The 20,690-nt window shown below is 36.1% G+C and overlaps 1 protein-coding gene across 9 annotated transcripts in view; it reads right to left on the reverse strand.

Annotated features, from left to right (window-relative positions):
- Positions 1-20,690, reverse strand: part of MEMO1 (mediator of cell motility 1) — a 119,127-nt gene that overhangs the window by 38,773 nt on the left and 59,664 nt on the right. For 3 of the 9 annotated variants that reach the window (XM_073897235.1, XM_025868012.2, XM_073897234.1), the window contains 2 exons: positions 7,639-7,707; positions 1,014-1,126 (listed from right to left, as the gene is read on the reverse strand). In XM_073897235.1, the coding sequence (XP_073753336.1) occupies positions 1,014-1,126; positions 7,639-7,707 (182 nt within the window). Of the gene's footprint in view, positions 1-1,013; positions 1,127-1,765; positions 1,812-7,638; positions 7,708-17,189; positions 17,236-20,690 lie in introns of all 9 variants that reach the window. The other 6 variants (XM_073897233.1, XM_073897231.1, XM_073897229.1 and 3 more) reach the window with 5 other exon arrangements.

Below are 20,690 nucleotides of genomic sequence, written 5' to 3' on the forward strand. Positions count from 1 at the left end.
AGGGAGTAATAAGGCTAGTTATACTCCAGTTTCATTAGTAAAAATTATTCTAACAAATTACTAATACTCAGTAATAATTAAAACCCCGTTTATGAAAAATTAGGCCTAAAAATAAGGAAAAAGAGGTGATTGCCTATTTTGCAAATGGCTTCTTTCATCCTACAGAAGAATTTGTTCCAAGATTTCTTGAAACAATAAGCACCCAACATACTTAAAATATAATGTGATGAACTGGAAGAATACAAAGCAAACTCATGAAGATGGCTTTTGGGAAAGCAAACTGAGTTAAGGGGAAAATTCTGAGTCAATTGTGGATGGTAAGTTCAAGAATATTTGTTTCACTATTCTCTCTATTGTTCTATATTTTTAAAATTATGCTCCCCACTCCTCCAAAAATACTATTATAAAATCAAAAGATTTTAATTTACACATTCAGTGTATAAAATGCGACACAACTTAATAAAAGGTGTGATTTCTAGAATCCTATGGAAAATATATATCAAAATAAGAGACATGTTTTTTAAAAATAAAATACACTTAAGATTTATGAAGCACCTCTGTTTAGTGTTTCACTTTTGTTGCCCCCATAAAAATCATCTGAGAAGAAATAAAGGCATTATCATCATGACTTATTTACAATGAGGAAGGTAATATACATAGAGTCAGACTATCATGCCCAGAATCTTTCTTCAAGTTGTTGTGGGTACTAATTTCTTGTGCCATGGTACAGTGAGTACAAGACACTTCCCTGAATACACATGTAATATGAACAGGCTGGAGACCAGTGGATCTGACAGATTTTTGTGTTGTGACTGGCAAAAAAAACTCTAGTCGTCTTTTAGGCATACAGAAGATCTTCCTTCTTTGTTTTTGCTTTTTGCAAATACGTTGAAATCAATTTTATCTTTAAAACTGAGATCTTACTTATGATATTCATATTTTTAATTTTTTAATTAACTTGTTTTAAAAAAATCTTTAGCTGTTTTAAAGCTATAAGATTTCTATATACTTACTCTTTTGGTCAATACGAAGGTCATACAGAGGTGTCCTATATATATCCACACTGGAAAGTGCACATCGAGAGAGGGGCACATGATGAGAAGGCCCAAGGATGAAAATTCTCCGGCTAGGAGATATACAACAAAAAGCACAGAACAATTGTACTTCTACACAAACCTTATTAAATAAAAGGGAAAAAAATAAGTAATTTTTAAAATCACATGTGGCACCATTTTCTTTCTTGACTGATTTCATTACCTACTATTATGAGCTAAATTATGTACCCCTAAAATTTATGTTGAAGTTCCACCCCAGTACCTCAGAATGTAACCATATTAGGAGATAAGGTATTAAAACAGATCATTAAGTAAAAATGAGGCTACTCAGATAAGGCCTGAATTCAATAACTGGTGTTCTTATAAGAAGAAGAAGAGATATCAGGGGCACACATGCACAGAGAGGTGACCATGTGAAGAGGCATCAAGAAGACAGCCATCTGCAAGCCAAGAAGAAAGGCTTCAGGAGACCAACCCTACCAGCACCCTCATCTTGGACTTCCAGCCTCCAGACTGAGAGAAAATAAATTTCTGTTTTCAGCCACCTACTTCGTGATAGTTTATTATGGCAGCGCTAGCAAACTAATATACCCAAAACTGATTTGATCCTCAGTTAATTAAGTTCAATGCCTCATCTTTCATCTTTTTGTTGGACCATTTCAAAAAAAAAAAAAAAAAGAACCATACTAGTTACTGATTTAATGACCTACCGTAAATCAACTGCTATGCTTAAAATCATCTCTGTATTCATAATGCCTAGGATACAGAAGGTTTTCAATAGCTATATTCATTGAATTTAAACATTTCAGCTATAAATAAAATCTCAAAATTCTAACACATTCTAAACTTGCCTCATAAGATCTACCAACTTTAATAAACTTTAATACACTTTATAAAACTTTAATAAACTTTAATAAAAAAACATGATAGTATAATTTCTAAAACTCCGTACAAAATATCATTACAAAGAGCCCTTCTGATAAAGCTATTTCCACATTTCTACCATAGGAGAGAAAAAAGGAATCTTGTTGAGAAAAATTCTGTATAATAAGCTTTCCCTGTTCCCATTCAAGTAGGTAGAAGTCATTCTCAAAAGCAAAGAAACTTGATTATGTGTTATTTGCACTGTAGCTAAAGAAAAGAAGTGGGCTAAACTATAACTTAAATCTTTACAATCCCTTTATCTTGACATCAAGAGCAAAATTAACTTCCCCTCATTTTATCTCAAACATCACTACAATCTAAATTCCAAAACTATCCATTTTCTCTGTTCTCCCAGATTCAAATGAACGAAACCTCCCCCAACACACACATACAAACTTACTTTTGAAAAACCAAAACTAGGAGAAAGTAGGGAATAGATGATAAGCTATGTACCTAGAAAAAATTAATTACACTCATCGCTCAATTAATGGACAAAGACTAAGACATGAGCTAGTTCTTTCATATCAAAAACTTGCAAGCCAAGGAATGTTCTTAGGCAATATATTTATTTTCATAAAATTCAATCACAGTTATGAAAATTAACTTATTGTTTGCTATATGTTACTTGCTGTGGTGGGGGGAGGGACGGTAAGGACGATGTGGATAAGAAAAACAGAGATTCTCAGTTTAGAGTCCCAAAACTTCCTCAAGATGTCCCAGATAGCAAACATAAAGACTTCATCCACAGGCCACTTCTAGTCTTTTCATCCCCTGCCTCCACTGCCAATACTCACTTCTTATCATCACCACTCTAAGCAAAGTCAACAGCCATTTCCAAAAAAAAAAAAAATCACATCAAATTTAGACTCCTAAATAAACAAAAGTGGTAACCATTATGCTCTCCTATTTTAACAGTACACAAACATCATCACAAGTTTTTAAATTAAGGGGACATAGATCATGGTTGAGTGTTTAGGTGACTTGCCTAAGGACAAGTATTACATGAACCAAGAATCAAGTATGAAAAAGAAGGCATTTTCATGAGTGAGGAATGCATTTCTATGACAAGACAGAGGAACAGAATATTTTAAATCAGAATACTCTTAGGAAATCTAGCATATATAACTAAAATATGAAATGACTTTTAAAATATCAATTTAAACTCAAGACACACACACACACACACAAAACTCAAGACACAGATACATTTCTAGGTAAGTGTAACAAGGTTCTAATAGTGACCAAAATACAAGCACTACTCCAGAAATAAACACTGAAGGTCACCTTGGAAAGCCTAATTGTCCCCTGCAATATCAGACTATTTACTTTGTTGGCCTTTTTTGCCAGACCCAACCTAGATGAAAAGATAAGACTGGTGGAGAAAAGAGCTCCCACCATCTAAATTAGACAATTGTGTACTCTATTCTTTCCAGTCTAACAGAAACTCACTCATATGCAACACAGGGAAAAAGAGGTTTAGGTCACATCAATATGAAAACCTTATAAGTGAGAAACCCAAAAATAAACCAAAAAATAGGCTGGACATCACTGAAAAGAAGGGGGAATAAAGTGCACATTAGTAATCTAAAAATGGGTCTCTTTGTTAGCTTATGCTAACAAAAAGAAAATAATGTAAATAAAAAATAATGCATTTTCTTTGGGGGGGGCCAGATTGCTAGATCCATAAACACCAAGGCCACAGGAATATTTTGGAGAAAAACGAGTAATATAGGCATGGGAAGCAATGCCGCTTTCTCTCCCTTCAATTAATTGCAAAGTGCTTTGCCTTTAAATGAATAACTGATAAATATTAGCATATCATCACTGTCGTCACACATGTAAAAAAAAAAAACCCTTAATATGAAAAAAAGTCAAGAGGTATTCTCTTAGAAATAAATGTAGTTTATGTATAATACCTCCAGAGAATTCACATTTGTGGAGTTACTTACTATGAGAAGTATAGTCTGTGCAACCAATAAATAAGTTACCTGAGTATCTGCCCTCATGAATATTCAACTACTTATTTTAAATAATGGAATACAAGTAATTTTTTAAAGATGTTTCCTGGCAAGTTAGAGATATCTTAACTAAATTAAATGTCATGTGGCCCCAAAGAAGATTCCTTTTGCTCTTTTTTCTACTCTGTAAGGCTTTCTGAAAAATCTGAATCAAAATAAAGTTACTATCTAAATACATCCTGAGTTCCAGGTTTTCAATAAAGTTTTAGTACTAGCAAAAGACTTTGCAACAGTAAATATGACAACTTACTTAAATATATCATTTTTTAATTCCTTAAACAACCAAAGCACTCCTTTTGAAACATAAATCAGATTCCATCACTCCCCTGCTTAAAAGGTCTTTCAATAACCTTTCATAATTAGAGGATAAAATCTAAACTCCTTAAAACGGGTTCTGAAGTCTCAAATGCGCTGGCCCCGTCATGCATTACTTCCCCCCCCACCACCACCACCCCTTAATCACAATAGTTTACGTATACTGGTCTTGCAGTTCCTTTATGACTGGAACACAACTCAGCCTACTTCAAACCCTTCACAAGTGCTATTGTTCCTTTGGCTTAGCTTAAAAATCATTTCCTCAGAAATGCCTTCCCCAGGGTGCCTGGGTGACTCAGTTGGTTAAGCGACTGCCTTTGGCTCAGGTCATGATCCTGGAGTCCTGGGATCGAGTCCCGCATCGGGCTCCCTGCTCAGCAGGGAGTCTGCTTCTCCCTCTGACCCTCCTCCCTCTCATGCTCTCTGTCTCTCATTCTTTCTCTCTCAAATAAATAAATAAAATCTTTAAAAAAAAAAAAAAGAAATGCCTTCCCCAACACCCATAATCTAAATCCAATCACCCTGTATCAGAGCACTTCTCAAATTGTGAACTGTGGATTCCACAAGACCCTCTCAAGAAGTCCACAAAATCAAAACTATTTTCATAATAATCAGGGATTTATTTGCCTTTTCCACTGTGTTGACATTTGTTCTCACGGTCCAAAAATGAGGCTGGGTAAACCACTGGCACATTAGAACTGTGATCAAGGTAATGGAATCAAAATGTACTGCTAGTCATGTATTCTTCACCTTCACCCACACCAAGGTTTTTTGGGTATTTTTAGTCCAGTTTCACTTAATTTCATTAAATCTTGAATTCTGAATACAGTTTTATAAAAATATTCTGTACAACAAAATGTATTAAATTGATGGTGATAAATGCATAAAGCACTTTTGCTATATACAGAATTATGTCTTGGGGAAAACATTTGTGTGATTATGAGTGTGATCTAAACTAGACATTTTTTTTCATGGAACACAATTTTTACTGCAAAAAATGACTGCAGACAAATTACGGCTATTCCAATTTAGGTATCTGGCAGAAATTTTCTAGAAAATGAACAAAATGGGCCTGCCAACTTCAAAGAAAACATTGCCCAAGACATAACTGAAGCTTTTAAGTGAAAATTAGACTTCTGTAAAACTTCTATCACTGTGAGATGGACAGCTTCCCAATAATTAAAGATATTTCTGATGAAATTTGTGGTGATATTAACAAATGTGATTTTTTGGCACTGTATGATGAAATGTCAACATTCAAAAGATCTGCATAATTCAATTAAGAAATATCTTCTAGGGGCGCCTGGGTGGCTCAGTCGTTAAGCGTCTGCCTTTGGCTCAGGTCATGAATCCAGGGTCCTGGGATCGAGCCCTGCATCGGGCTCCCAGCTTGGCAGGAAGCCTGCTTCTCCCTCTCCCACTCCCCCTGCTTGTGTTTCTGCTCTCACTCTCTCTCTCTGTCAAATAAATAAATAAAATCTTTAAAAAAAAAGAAAGAAAGAAAGAAAGAAATATCTTCTAAATGTTCCATGTAAGATATTACAAAATCATGCAAAGGTAAAAGATCCAATCAAAGCACAAGACAGTACAAAAGATGATCCTGGTTGACATGCAGGGAATGGATTAATGTGGAAGGTAAGAATGGAAGCTAGTGACAGAGAATTTAATCTTCTCTCTTGGACTGTTATTTTTTCTCTAAACTTCTCATAGTTCCCAGAAAGATGTTCTTTCTCTATTTTTCTCAAAGGACTCTGAAACATTGCCAGTCTCAAGAAGGGCCACTTTTAAGAGAATATAGCTATGATTACCAATTATTTTTAATGCTTGGACCTTCAGATTTATTTATTCAAAATTCAATTATTATACACTAATTACAAAAATAAGCTGATCACATCTTCACATATCATTTGCCTTTCTTTTTACCACTTCCTTTAACATCATCTTAGTCCTTGGCTCTCTTCCTTTTTCTTTTTCATTCCATTCAAACTTGCTATCAACTTATTTAATACATGCTTTCTGCATCTACCAATATAGGTTCTATATCTCCCTACATATTACTAAGACAAATTTAATTCAGGAGTACCGTTCTAGAAAATAACATCATCAAACAGGCATGCAAAAGGCTGTCATATTAACTAACCTTGATTATAGTTGTTTATAGGCCGAAATGAAGGAAACTTTTGAAAATCTTTCCAATCTAATTTATTTTTGTTCTTACTCATGAAATAAATTACCTGAAATTGTATATTAAATATGTATTAAGAAGTACTTATTAAAGACACACCTCAAAACATCATAAATGAGGCAGGGCTAACCAAAACCTCATCAATTTGGCAACATTATCATTTTATTTATTATTAAAAACTTACTAAAAATAAATTCCAACAAAGGTATGATACAATGTGCAGAGCACACTACATAAAAACAAAAAAGAACAGCTCTTTTGTTTAAAAATTTGAACAAATTGCTCAAAGGCAAAGGATGAGGCTGTGGGAGTGACTCTTTTTACATCAGGGCTGCTGTGAGTTACTTCTTTTGAATGACTATGCGTCACCTCTACCAACACAAGTCTAACCTAACAGTCAACAGCTGACAGGATTGAGACGACTGATTTTACCTATTTGCACAGTGTGTATAACAGCGTACACACTGGAGCCTGACACTGGTTCACATTTGTGAATTAACTATTTAAATAAAATGCTGGTCAGCAAATTAAGTAATTTGGGTGGCTATTTCTAGCAGAAGGTTTTAAAAGTTCACAAATTTCTTATTTTAGAGAGCAGTATATTATTTAGTAAGTCTCAATCTGCCAGAAAAAAATTTTAAAGCTAATTTCAGAGCTCTCATTGAGTTAAGAGCTAACATACTTCAAACACCATATTAAATTCACTGTCAGATTCTAAAATAATTCAGCTACCTCATCATGCCAATGAGAAATTATTTTCTTTCATTAACCACAACTTAACAAGTAGAATAAAGAATTTTAAATTACAAACTGATTAACATAGAACAAAGTGCTTTGCATTCTTAAAGATGCTCATCTCCTGGTTGCAAAAAAAAAAATTTAAAAACCAAAATATTTAATCTTCCTATATTTCCAGAACTAAACATATTACCAACAAAAGGAAAAGTAAAAACTAAATGTTCAATGAAAAACAGTATGAAAGCTTTTCATACCCTATATAAGGTATAATAAATATATAAAAAGTTAAATTCCTAATGAAATCAAGTATTAACAATAAGCATGCCAAAACAAATTACTTCTGTGACAAAGTGGTTATAATTCCCAACCTTCTCCCACTTAAACAAAACTGTGTATTACTTACGTAATGGAGGGATCCACTTGTTTGTAAGCATGAGCAGCACAGGACCCACAGTACGTATATCCTGCATGGCTACAAAACAAAATGTTTTTAAACTTAATCATCAGATTCAAAATCAAGATATTCTCAAAAGAAAGAACCTTTTGAAAGAAATATAACTACACTAAACATTACAGAATTGAGTGTATAGATAAAAAAGCAATGTAGCTAATAGTGCAAATTCTAGCAGACAACAGAAAACACATAATTGTTCTATGCTCCAATTTTAAATTCTAAAAAGTATTTTGTAATTTTTTTTGGTCTTAACAAATTATATTTAGCTATTCCAGGCTTACTTGAAGTTGCTAATGTAATACTAATAATATATGAGTTTTGAACATTCCTCTTCAATATTGTTAGCAGACTATTACATGGCAATAGACCAAGAGCAAGTCAAATCAGACAAAAACAAATACCCTACAATAACAACCCACCTTCTTTTTCTAATTTCTTTTAATTTTTATACTTTTTAAAAATTTAAGTATAATTAACATACAGTATTACATTATTTCAGGTGTACAATATATGTTTCAGGAATTCTATACATTTCTCTGTGCTCATCAAGAAGTATACTCCTAATCTCTTATCTATTTCACCCATCATCCCACTAACATCCCCCTCTCTGGCAACCACCAGTTTGTTCTCTGTATTTAATAGTCAGTTTTTTGGTCTCTTTTTTTCCTTTGTTCTTTTTTTTTTTTTTTACATCTTACATATGAGTAAAATCATATTGTATCTGTCTTTCTCTGACTTATTTCACTAGGCATTTATACCCTCTAAGTCCATCCATGTTGTCGCAAATGGCAAGATCGCATTCTTTTTATGGCTAATATTCCATTGTGTGTGTGTGTGTGTCCATGTGCACGTGCGTGCGTGCGTGCGTGTGTGTGTGTGTGTGTGTATCACATCTTCTTTATCCATTCATCTATACTGATGGACACTTGGGTTCCTTCCCTATCTTGGCTATTGTGAATAATGCTGCAATAAATGTAGGGCGGGCACATAACTTTTCAAATCAGTGTTTTCGTTTTTATTGGGTAAATACCGAGTAGTGGAATTACTGGATCATGTGGCAATTCTACTTTTAATTTATTTTAAGATTTTATTTATTTATTTGAGAGAGAGAGAGAGAGAGAGAGAGAGAGAAAGCGTCCATGAATAGGGGGAGGGGCAGAGGGAGAAACAGACTTCCCACTGGGCAGGGAGGGAGCCCAATGAGGAGCTCAATCCCAGGACCCTAAGATCATGACCTGAGCCAAAGGCAAACACTTAACCAACTGAGCCACCCAGGCGCCCCCCTACTTTTAGTTTTTTGAGGAACCTCCATACTGTTTTCCACAGTGGGTACACCAATTTGCATTCCCACCAACAGTGCAAGAGGGTTCCTTTTTCTTCACATCCTTGCTAACACTTGTTATTCCTTGGCTTTTTGATTCTAGCCACTCTAACGGGTGTAAGGTGATTTCTCAATGTGGTTTTGATTTGCACTCCCCTGATGATTAGTGATGTTAAGCATCTTTCCAATGTGTCTATTGGTCATCTGTATGTCTTCTTTGGAAAAATGTCTACTCAGGTCCTCTGCCCATTTTTATCAGATTATTTGGTTTTTTGTTACTGAGTTGTAGAAGTTCTTTATATATTTTAGATATAAACTCCTTATCAGATATATCATTTGCAAATATCTTCTCTCATTCAATGGGCTGACTTTTTGTTTTGTTGATGGTTTCTTTGGCTGTACAAAAGCTTTTTATTTTGGTATAGTCTCAATAGTTTATTTTTGCTTTTGTTTCCCTTGCCTAAAGAGGTATCTAGAAAAATGTTTCTACAGCCAAAGCAATCTCTATCAAAGTAGGAACAGTATTTTTCATAGAACTAGAACAAATAACACTAAAATTTGTATGGAACCACAAAAGACCCCAAATAGCCAAAGCAATCTTGAGAAAGAGGAGCAAAGCTGAATATCACAATCCCAGATTTCAAAGCTATAGTAATTAAAAGAGTATGGTATTAGCAATTGCACTACTGGCTATTTACCCCAAAGATACAAACGTAGGGATCTGAAGGGGTACATGCATCCCGATGTTTATAGCAGCAATGTCCACAATAGCCAAATTGTGGAAAGAGCCTAGATGTCCATCAGATGAATGGATAAAGAAGATGTGGTGTGTGTACACACACACACACACACACACACACACACACACACACACACACAATGGAATATTATGCAGCCACAAAAAAAAAAATCTTGCCATTTGCAATGACGTGGATGGAACTAGAGGGTATTATGCTAAGCAAAGTAAGTCAATCAGAGAAAGAAAGGTATCATATGATCTCACTGATATGAGGAATTTGACAAACAAGACAGAGGGCCATAGGGGAAGGGAGGAAAAAATGAAACAAGATGAAACCAGAGAGGGAGACGAACCATAAGAGACTCTTAATCTCAGGAAAAAACTGAGGGTTGCTGGAGTGGTGGGGGGTGGGAGGGATGGGGTGGCTGGGTGATGGACACTGGGGACGGTATGTGCTATGATGAGCGCTGTGAATTGTGTAAGACTGATGAATCACAGACCTGGACCTCTGAAACAAATAATACATTATATGTTAAAAAAAAAAAAGAAGATAGTAGGAAGGGAAAAATGAAGGGGGGAAATTGGAAGGGGAGACGAACTATGAGAGACTATGGACTCTGAGAAACAAACTGAGGGTTTTAGAGGTGGGGGGATGGGTTAGCCCGGTGATGGGTATTAAGGAGGGCACATATTGCATGGAGTACTGGATGTTATACGCAAACAATGAATCATGGAACACTACATCAAAAACTAATGATGTAATGTATCATACATAACATAATAAAATTAAATTAAATTAATAAAAAAAAAGCTCAACAAATAAATGTTAATGTAACGCCCCCAGCTGGGGGGCGGGGGGAGTACAGTATTGGCACAAAAACAGATCAATGGAACTGAATAGGGGGCCTAGAAATAAATCCATGCTTATATGGTCAATTAATCTATAACAAAGGAGGTAAGGATTTACAATAGGGAAGAAACAGTCTCTTCAACAAATGGTATTGGGAAAACTGGACAGTTATATGCAAAAGAATGAAAATGGACCACTTTCTTATACCATACACAAAAATAAATTCCAAATGGATTGAAGAACTAACTGTGAGACCTGAAACCATAAAACTCCTAGAAGAAAATAACTCACTTCTTCTGTGTCTTTAGTAATAAGAGAACTGACTTGGCCTTCTGTGTATTGTGCTTTTCATTTTCTTTCCCTACTACTCATCCCTTTCATTTTTTGGTCTCAGAATTAGATTTGGTTCTCTTATCACCTATGGAATGACTTTGTTTCCTGACCTCATTTTTATTTCTTGACTCATTTAAGTTACATGAGTCTAAAACACATTTTCCTGGTGCTTACTTATTAGTGTGTGGCCAGTGGTATGCTGGTAAATATTTAACAACTGTCTCTGCAGAAAAAAAAGAAAAAATGTATACATGTGTACATAAACTTAATATAAACCCTACTGAGATAAAAAGATATGTACCACACAATTTACAAATAACAAAAAATATATAATTCTCTTTATCACAAATTCCACACAGTCAATTGATTGTCACAGAATGCTTTCACGCTAATTCTTATAACCATAGCCAAGTGATGGTTGCAACTGACAAGGCTGGAACAATGAAGACATATGTCTGACCTGAATGAGTTCTCTGCTGATTAGATAACAGTTTTCCAGTATTAGAAGGAATATTTCCTTCCATGCTTTCTTACACTTTTTATAATGTAACGGCTATGGACACAACATAATTTTAAGTTTAATCTGCATTATTAACACTTTCCCCATTTCTTAAGTATAGACAATCAACAAACAATAAATCAAGCCCTGATTTGTAGCAATTTTCCAATTAATGTGGAGTAATTAATTCCTGCCTTAGCTGATTTCAAGCTACACAATAAACTGAAAAGACAAAACAAAGACTGGGAGAAAATAATTGCAAAGCATATATCTGACACAGGATTTATATCGGAATATGTAAAGAAATTTCAAAACAAACCCAATACTTAAAACAGATAACCATTTTGCAAGACGAAGAGTTCTGAAAATTGGTTGCAAAATAACGTGCCTGTACTTAATGCTACTATACTGTAAGATGGGGGATGCCTGGGTGGCTCAGTTGGTTGAACAGACGTCTGACTCTTGATTTTGGCCCAGGTAATGATCTCAGGGCCCTGGGATCAAGCCCCAAGTCAGGCTTCGAACTCAGCACAGAGACTACTTGAGGATTCTCTTTCTCTCTCTCCCTCTGCCCCTCTGCCCCTTCCCCCCCACACACGCACACTCTTTCTCTCTCTCTCTAATAAATAAATAAATCTTTAAAAAAAAAAAATGTTGAGGCACCTGGGTGGCTCACTCAGTTAAACATCTGCCTTCAGCTCGGGTCATGATCCTGGAGTCCTGGGATCAAGCCCCGTATCAGGCTCCCTGCTCAACTGGAGTCTGCTTCTCGCTCTGACCCTCCCCCCTCCCATGCTCTCTCTGTCTCTCTGTCCCTCTCAAATAAATAAAATCTTTTTAAAAAAATAAAAAATAAAGATGCCTAAGATGGTAAGTTTTATGTTATATGTATTTTACTACAATTTTTTTAAATAGGAAAAGATATGAACAAATACTTCAAAACAGAATATACTGGAATGGCAAATAAGCACATAAAAGAATGCTCAATATCATTTAGGGAAAGGCAAATTAAAACTACAAAAATCTACCACTAAACACCCAGCAGAATAGCTAAAATTAAAAAAAGAGTGACCATACCAAGTACGCTAAGGATGTAGAATTGAAACTCAAGCTACACTTGTGGGAATATAAAATGTTACAACCACTTTTGGAAACAATTTGGCAATTTCTTAAGAAGTTAAATATACTCCTACCATGGGACCCAGCTTTCCACTTCTAAGAAAACTAAAAGCATTATAACCACAAAGATCTGTACACAAATGTTCATCCCAGCTTTATTTGCAACAGTCAAAAACTGGAAACAACCAAATATTCCTCCGAAGGTGAACGGATAAACAAACTGAGGTATAGTCATACAATGGAGTACTCTTCAGCAAGAGAAAGGAATGAACTACTGATAAACTCAAAAATAATTATGTAAAAAAAGATGGTAAAAAAGAAAGAAATATGTTGAGAAAAGCCAGACAGAAAGAGTTCAAAATTCCACTAAAATATAAAAACTAGTTTGTAGCAACACAGAGTAAGTCAATGGGTGTGGGTGGAAAGAAGAGGCAGAGAGGTACAGAAGGGAAGAATTACAAAAGGGTACAAGGAAACTTGAGGATGATGAATATGTTTATTACCTTAACTGTGATGGTTTCACAGGTATATACATACTTCAAATGTATCCAACTATACACTTTAAATACATGCAACTGTATGTTAATTCTACCACAACAGAGCTCTGTTTTTAAAAGGGTCATCATTTGATCTAGCTTAAACTATGAATGGAGAAAAAGAAATTCACATAAGTCAATCACAGCAATATAGGATAGCAGTATGCTTAATCAAGAGTTAAGTAATGTGGGACCTATACTAAACACCCTGAAATCACTGAAGGCCTTACTGGTTGGATTAATGGTAGTATACTCTATCCGTATACCTCTGGCACAAGAGAGCCTATCAAGTTGCTTCAGGACAGCAATATTCTCACAACCCAGTTCTAATCTTAGCCAGAAGACATGTAAGTTGTTGTATGGCTCAGCACATTCGGTATTCCTGATCTTGATATTCTAGCCTAACCAGGGCTCAATTTTTTCCAGTTATGTCCCCAGTCTTCCAGTGCCCAACATCCCAATACTGACTACTTCAGATTCCTAACAACTTTTCCTGATCTTAACATAACTGGCTCCCCCTGTCAGTTCAGAAATATGCTACCTTGCCCCGTATGTGGACCTTAAAAATCCTTTGATCCATCAGGACCTGTCCTGGTCTGTCTCAAACCTAAATAACTTCTCATGTTTTCAATACTGCTCTGCTCTCAGCTGTCACTCAGAGCCCATCCCTCCCCATCCCAATCCTTACAGTTTAAACTGGTCCTTCCATCTTAGATCTGCTTCTCAGACTTCAATTCTTGTTTGCCATTCTTGAATTTAAAAGCCCTGACCCTCAGTCCATACTCTGATCTCTCTCTCAATCAGTCTTTCCAGCACGAATATCTCCCAGTTTTACCAATCCTGTTCCTACCCACGTGTAGTTCTTAAAAGCCCAGAAAGTCGTCTTAGAAACACTGGGTTCTTGGGGCACCTGGGTGGCTCAGTCAGTTAGACATCTGCCTTCAGCTTGGGTAGTGATCCCAGGGTCCTGGGATTGAGCCCCGTGGCGGGCTCCCTGTTCAGTGGGAAGTCTGCTTGTCCCTCTCTCTCTCCCCTCCCCCTGTTCCTTCTGTCCCTCTCTTGCTCACTCTCTCTCTCTCTCTCAAATAAATAAATAAAATCTTAAAAAAAAAAAAGAAACACTAGGTTCTTAAAGTATTGGTAGAATAGAAATACTAGGAGTAGAGAGGTAAAGGCACAAAGGAAGGGCATAAAAGTTGAAGGAAGAACATGAGCAAACGTTCAAGTGTCTGATGTGAGAAAATATGAAACTGGCCTGAGTGGAACAAGAAGGAGAGTTAAGCCACAGACAGAGAAGTCTGGGCTTGATAAAACAAATTACTGAAAAACTGCTGTACACTCCAGAGCAGGGTAGTGACAATACAAAACTATTAGTAGTCTAGTACGGAAAAACATGAGATCAGAGGCAGGAGGTGTTAAGTGATGGCTCTCTTGGAAACCGGAGACTGAGGTAGCAAATCTCATGGTCTAGAAAGGTCCCAGTGCCAGTGGGAAATGATACATGAATGTTCTACAATCTAAAAAGAAAAACTGACATATCTTAGTGACCAAGTAGGTATTGAGTAGATGAGAAAGAGGAGAAGACAGAGGATAATTATGATAATGGTAATAACTAACATTTACTGAAAGCTTATTCTGTGTCACTCATCCATGTAATCCAAAGCAGTAATTCATTTAATCCTCACACCAACCCTTTGAGATAGGAATTATTATTTTTCTTTTATAGATGAAGAAACTAAAGCAGAAAGGTTAAAAAACTTGCTCAAGGTCACACAAATAGTAAGTGGCCACACCAGGACTTAAAGGTAGGCAGTGGAGCTCCAGAACCCATTCTTAACTACCATAAGAGACCTCTATATATCTTAAGGAAGAAGGGAAGGTTTCCATGCAGTAGGAAAATCAACAACCCTAAAAACTGGAAGAATACCATATATCCTATAAGACTGTAGGAAGGTGGGTGGTTTTCAAAACATGATTAACTGAGTTAATATGTTTTATAATAGAATTCAGATTTCATGGTTTCAGTCCTTTCTGAACTTGAGGGCTTAAAAGTCTGCTTGAAATAAAGACAAAATAGTTGCAAAAAGAGAGGGAGAGTGTCAACTTGAATAGAGAATATAGGGCAGAGTATTTTTTAAAAAATCATTAAGTGTACCATCCTTCTTAACCCAAATCATGAGAAACTCTACTTCATGAAAGGACCAAGATCAGAGCCAAAGACAAGAATTTCTAGTACTTTCCTTTATCCTGGCCCAGATACATGGTAATGAAGAGAGCCATGGTAATAATCAAAAATCTCTCCACTGATCCTCTGCTCCTAGACCCTTCTCTTGTTAAGAGAATCTATGATTCTAAATATATGTGGAAACAAGGTTTCATTAAGGGATCATGCATAATAGAAGAGGCTTCACTAAGAGACCATCTAAGGTTTTTTTCTTTTGTGCATTATAGTCAGAAGAGCAATGAAAACGTGAGCCCTACAGATAACTGAATATACATCATGAAAGTGTATTTCAATCAGTATTTCACAGGCTCTTAAAACCTTAATGCAAAGTCATCCCTACTAGCTTTTCCAGGTCATTCTGGTTCCCAATGTAACCTCAATGAAAGCAAACTCAAAATTATACTTTAACATCTAAAATTTCTCATTAGACTAAAACCATGCCTCTAAAAACTGATCCTTCCTGTAACAGGGTAATTTTGCTTCTCCCTTTACTCCTTCAGAGCAGACCATTTATATCACCAAGTCCAGTTCCTAACCTTCCAGAATTTCTGTGCCCCCACACAGAACTGCAATCAAATGAGGATGCAAGGCCATTGTCTATGGTCATTCACTGGTTAAATGACAGTTTCCCACACAGCAACCTTGCAGTGTGGGTATAATTTAAATTCCTATGTCAGGAAAATTACCAATTACTACATGACATGGACTTTCACTTGTTCATTCTGAGACCTTCAAGGTTACAGGTGAATAGCATAAAGTGTGAATGCCAAAAGTCTACCACGCATTCTATGAGAGACTTTTCATCAAGGAGGATATAGAGAACAAAAAAAGAAAAGAAAAACCCTTGGATTCAACAAAATCAGGTTCTCATAGTCCTAGTTCTACTTAATAGCAGAAAAAATGCAAAATAAGAAGATTGAACTAGATGAAATGAGAAGATTGGACCGATGAAATTATCTCCTGCAGCAATAAGAAAAGCCTACAAGATCTACTTAAGGTAAGCTAGGATCTAGAAAGCTAGAAACTAAATTTAAAAACACTTGTGAGCATATGGGATCCACCTGAACAACAACTGGCTCTAAGCAGTTTCCAGAAGCAACAGCCTCACATTGCCCCTCTCCATTCTGTTTCGCTACACCTCGTCTTTTGTTCTTTTATTTACAGGCATTCCTCAGGGGCCCTCAAGATTCCTGCTTCATAAAAAAATATCAGATGATTATATCCCCAAAAATGTCCAGGTTAGAAAGTCATTATTCAGAATATTTTATTCTTACAAAATGGAATCTCACAAATATTAACTAAACAATACTATGAACTAAGGAAAGTTACTAAAGTTATTCAAGTCAAATAAGAATAAACTAACCACAATGCTGCATATCTAGATTGTTTTACTGCCAGAATATACAGGACCTGAGATACTGCCATGAATAACCTACTGCTTAAAATAAACAAGGACTAGAAATAAACAAGTTGCACATCTCCAGTAACTTAAATTAATTACATGATTTATGAAGATTCATTGTCTCACCATATACACCAGCAGAGCTGAACAGGTGTACTTCACTATATGTAAACTGGTCTTCTATATAAATATTTCCTAGCTTTTAAATTTTTTAAACTAGTTTTTATGTTCAAAGTAATACATGCAGACAGTATAAAAAAGTCAAACAATAAAGAAGGGTACACAGAAAAGTGAAAGTATCCTTTATTCCATACTACTCCTACTAGGTTCACTACTAAAAACAAATCAAACTCTAGTTTAAATGTATGAGGATGGCCACAATATCCATAGTATCTGCTTTATTGTATAAGCAAGCCCCCTCCCAATTATCTGATTATATTTTTATATTCAATAAGAGGTTTCTTAAATGATACATACTTAACGTACAGCTCCATTCTAAGGGTTGCGGAGTTATCCCTGCATACTGCAAGATAAACAACAATTTTGGCATCACGGTATCTGGCAGTCAGGTAGGAAGGCTTTTGGAACTTCTAGTTCATTAGATCATATCAATATATATCCCTGGGCAACATACTGTTTCCTGTACAAGACAGGTAAAGCTGTCCTAAATTCAACCAAAGGACATTTTTAAATCAAATTAAATCTTTTGAATCCCCCAACTACACCTGTCTATATGCCATATAGATAAGAATCATTAAGATTGATCAATAGTTGGGTTTATGGGTCAATGTTTATTCTTTAACGACGTTATTCTATTTAATCTACATCAATATACAAATAAGCAATTAAGTACTTTTAAAAGTATGCTCTCTAGGTTCTGATTTGTTTGTTTTTTAAGGCTCTCCTTACATGACTTATGCCTATGAAGGCAAAATCTAAGAAAAGCTGGTCCTGGAGAGCTAAATTTTATAAAAGTTAAAGAATGTTTTTTAGGGGCGCCTGGCTGGCTCAAACACTAGAGCATGCAACTCTTGATCTCAGGGATGTATGTTCAAGTCCCATGTTGGGTGTAGAGATTACTTAACAATACAATCTTAAAAAAAAAGAAAAAATGTTTATTTTAATAGGCCAGATTTGAAATAAAAGTAGGAATCTTAAAATTTTAAGTTTTCTAATTACTAAATAAGCATATTCTTAACAAAGATCCTTTTGTGCCTATAGAACAATAAAATATTTGTTGTTGCTTTTCTACCTTAAAAAAAAAAAAAACTCCTCTGGAAAGGAAAATAATTACTTCTGGAAACCATATATAAACTTGACTATATTTGAAGTTTTCATATGTTAACAAAATGGAAATTGCATTATATATGCATAAACATAACTACAAAGTCACTATATAACAGAAACATGCACACCAAAGCCAAAACTATTTTCAAATACCCATTTTAAAACCTAAGGTAACTTGTAAATCTTTTACAAATCAATATATTTGTAACTTAGACTCAAACATTTCATTTCTCAGGCCACTGCCAATTTCAACTTAGAGCTAACTATAAAAAGGAAACAAGTCTAGCTACATTTTCATGAATAACTAACCTTGACTTAATTATATGTTGATTCAGCACAGTTCCCACATTTGAAACAAGTTTTAACTAGGAAGGTAGCACATAATAGCCAAATACCAGCAAAGTGATGAGAATGACATAGACCCTATGTCACGAGTTACTATAAAGAAATGATTATTAATCACTGTTTCTCACCCAATCAAGGATTAAGCAAACTTCCCCCCTTTATTCCTACATCATTTTTTCTTTCTCTACTGGATCATTTCATCTATAGTATAAACACTTTAATATCTCCCACCTTAAGTAAAATTTCTTACCTGACAACATATTCCCATTGCCCCATTTCCTTGATTTATAGAAAAGTCCATTAAAAAAAAAATTACCCTGGGGCGCCTGGGTGGCTCAGTTGGTTAAGCACCTGCCTTCAGCTCAGGTCATGATCCCAGGGTCCTGGAAACGAGTTCCACATCAGGCTCCCTGCTCAGTGGGGAGTCTGCTTCTCCCTCTGCCTCCCCCCGCTTGTGCTCATGCCCTCTCTCTCTTTCTCTCTCTCAAATAAACAAATAAAATCTTTAAAAAAAAAAATTACCCTCAGGACACCTGGGTGATTAGTCAGTCAGTTAAGCATCAGATTCTTGATTTCGGGTCAGGTCATGATCTCAGGGTCTAGAGACTGAGTTCCTGTGTCTGGCTCCACCCTCAGCGCAGAGTCTGCTTGAGAGTCTCTCTCCCTCTCCCTCCTCCCCTCACCCTGCTCATGTGCTCTGTCTCTCAAATAAATAAAATCTTAAAAAAAAAAAAAAAAGACTATCCTCACTTTATTTTCCTCTCCGATTCTTGAACCCACTATGATCGTGCTTTCATCTCCACAGAAATTGTTTGTAGCAAGGCCACCACTGATCTCCATATTGCCAAATCCAATCTTCAATTCTCAGTCCTCATCTTATCTGACCTATTGGCAGAATTTGACACAGCTAATTAATTTTCTCCTCCCTGACACATTTTTCATCCTTTTGCCTCCTACAGACACCACTCACTCTTGGTTTTCCTCCTGCCCCACTGGTCCTCCTTCAGTACCTCCTTTGCAAATGCTCATCTTCACCCTGATCTCTAAATAAAATTAGCTTAGGGGCACCTGGGTGGCCCAGTCGTTAAGCATCTGCCTATCCCAGCGTCCTGGGATCGAGCCCTGCATTGGGCTCCCTGCTCAGCGGGAAGCCTGCTTCTCCTACTCCCCCTGCTTGTGTTCCCTCTCTTGCTGTGTCTCTCTTTGTCAAATAAATAAATAAAATCTTTTAAAAAAATTTGTTTTTAAATAAATAAATAAAATTAGCTTGCCGAAGAGCTTAAGTCTTTAAACCTCTTCTCTTCTCTATATTTTCCTCACTAGGCAACCAAAGCCTGTTTAGACTTTAAATGTGATATATATATATCAACACAGCCTGGCCCTTCTTCTCTGTACTCCAGACTCATACATCTAGCTGCCCATTTGAAATCTCCACTTACAGATACCTAATAGGCATCTCAACATTTAACATGGTCAAAATACAATCCTAGATTCTACATAAACACCTTAAAGTCTGCTTCCCACCTCTACCCGTCTGTCCCTTATTAGTATAAAACCAATTCCGTCTTTCCAGTTTCACAGGCCAAAACTCAAGAGTCATTCCTGACTCTTCTACTTTACTAGTCCTACCTTTGAAATATATCCCGAGTACACTGCTTCTCCTCACCTCTGCCACTAGCCCCCAATCAAAGCCACTACGTCATCTCTTTCTTGTACTATTATAGTAAGCCTCCTAAACTAGATTCCCGGTTTCCACCAAACAGACCATCCATACAATAGCAAGAACAATTCTTTTCAAACCTAAGTCAAGTCATGTCACCTTTCTACTCAAAATTTCTCATGACTTGCCATATCACTTGGAATAAAAACCAAAGTTGCTGGAATAGTCTACAAAGCCTGCTCATGACCTAGGCTCTCGCTGCCTACCTCATCCACTACTCTTCCCCTTGTACACGTCACTTCAGCTACACTGTCCTCCTTGCTTTTCCTCAAATACACTAAGCATATCCTGCTGCAGAGCCTTTGTACTTGCTGTTCCTCAACCTGAAAACCCTTTCCCCGGATATCTGCATAACCTCTCTCTTGCATTATTTAGGCTCAAATGTTACCTTATCAGGGGGACCTTTTCCTACTAATCCTACATAAACTAGCACCTCCCTACCCATCCTGTCACTCTCAGTCCTCTTATCAGCTTTATTATTCTTAGCATCCATTACCACCTGATAAAGAATACACAGGAATACCTCGTTTTATTGTGCTTTGCTGTATTGTACTTCACAGATAGCATTGGTTTTTTTGTTTGTTTTTGTTTTTTTATAAATTGTGTAGGTTTGGGCGCCTGGGTGG

Source organism: Callorhinus ursinus, unplaced genomic scaffold (genome assembly GCF_003265705.2).
Source record: "Callorhinus ursinus isolate GAN/ISIS: 27379988/994484 unplaced genomic scaffold, GSC_fseal_2.0 scaffold10, whole genome shotgun sequence".
Classification (NCBI taxonomy): Eukaryota; Metazoa; Chordata; class Mammalia; order Carnivora; family Otariidae; genus Callorhinus; species Callorhinus ursinus.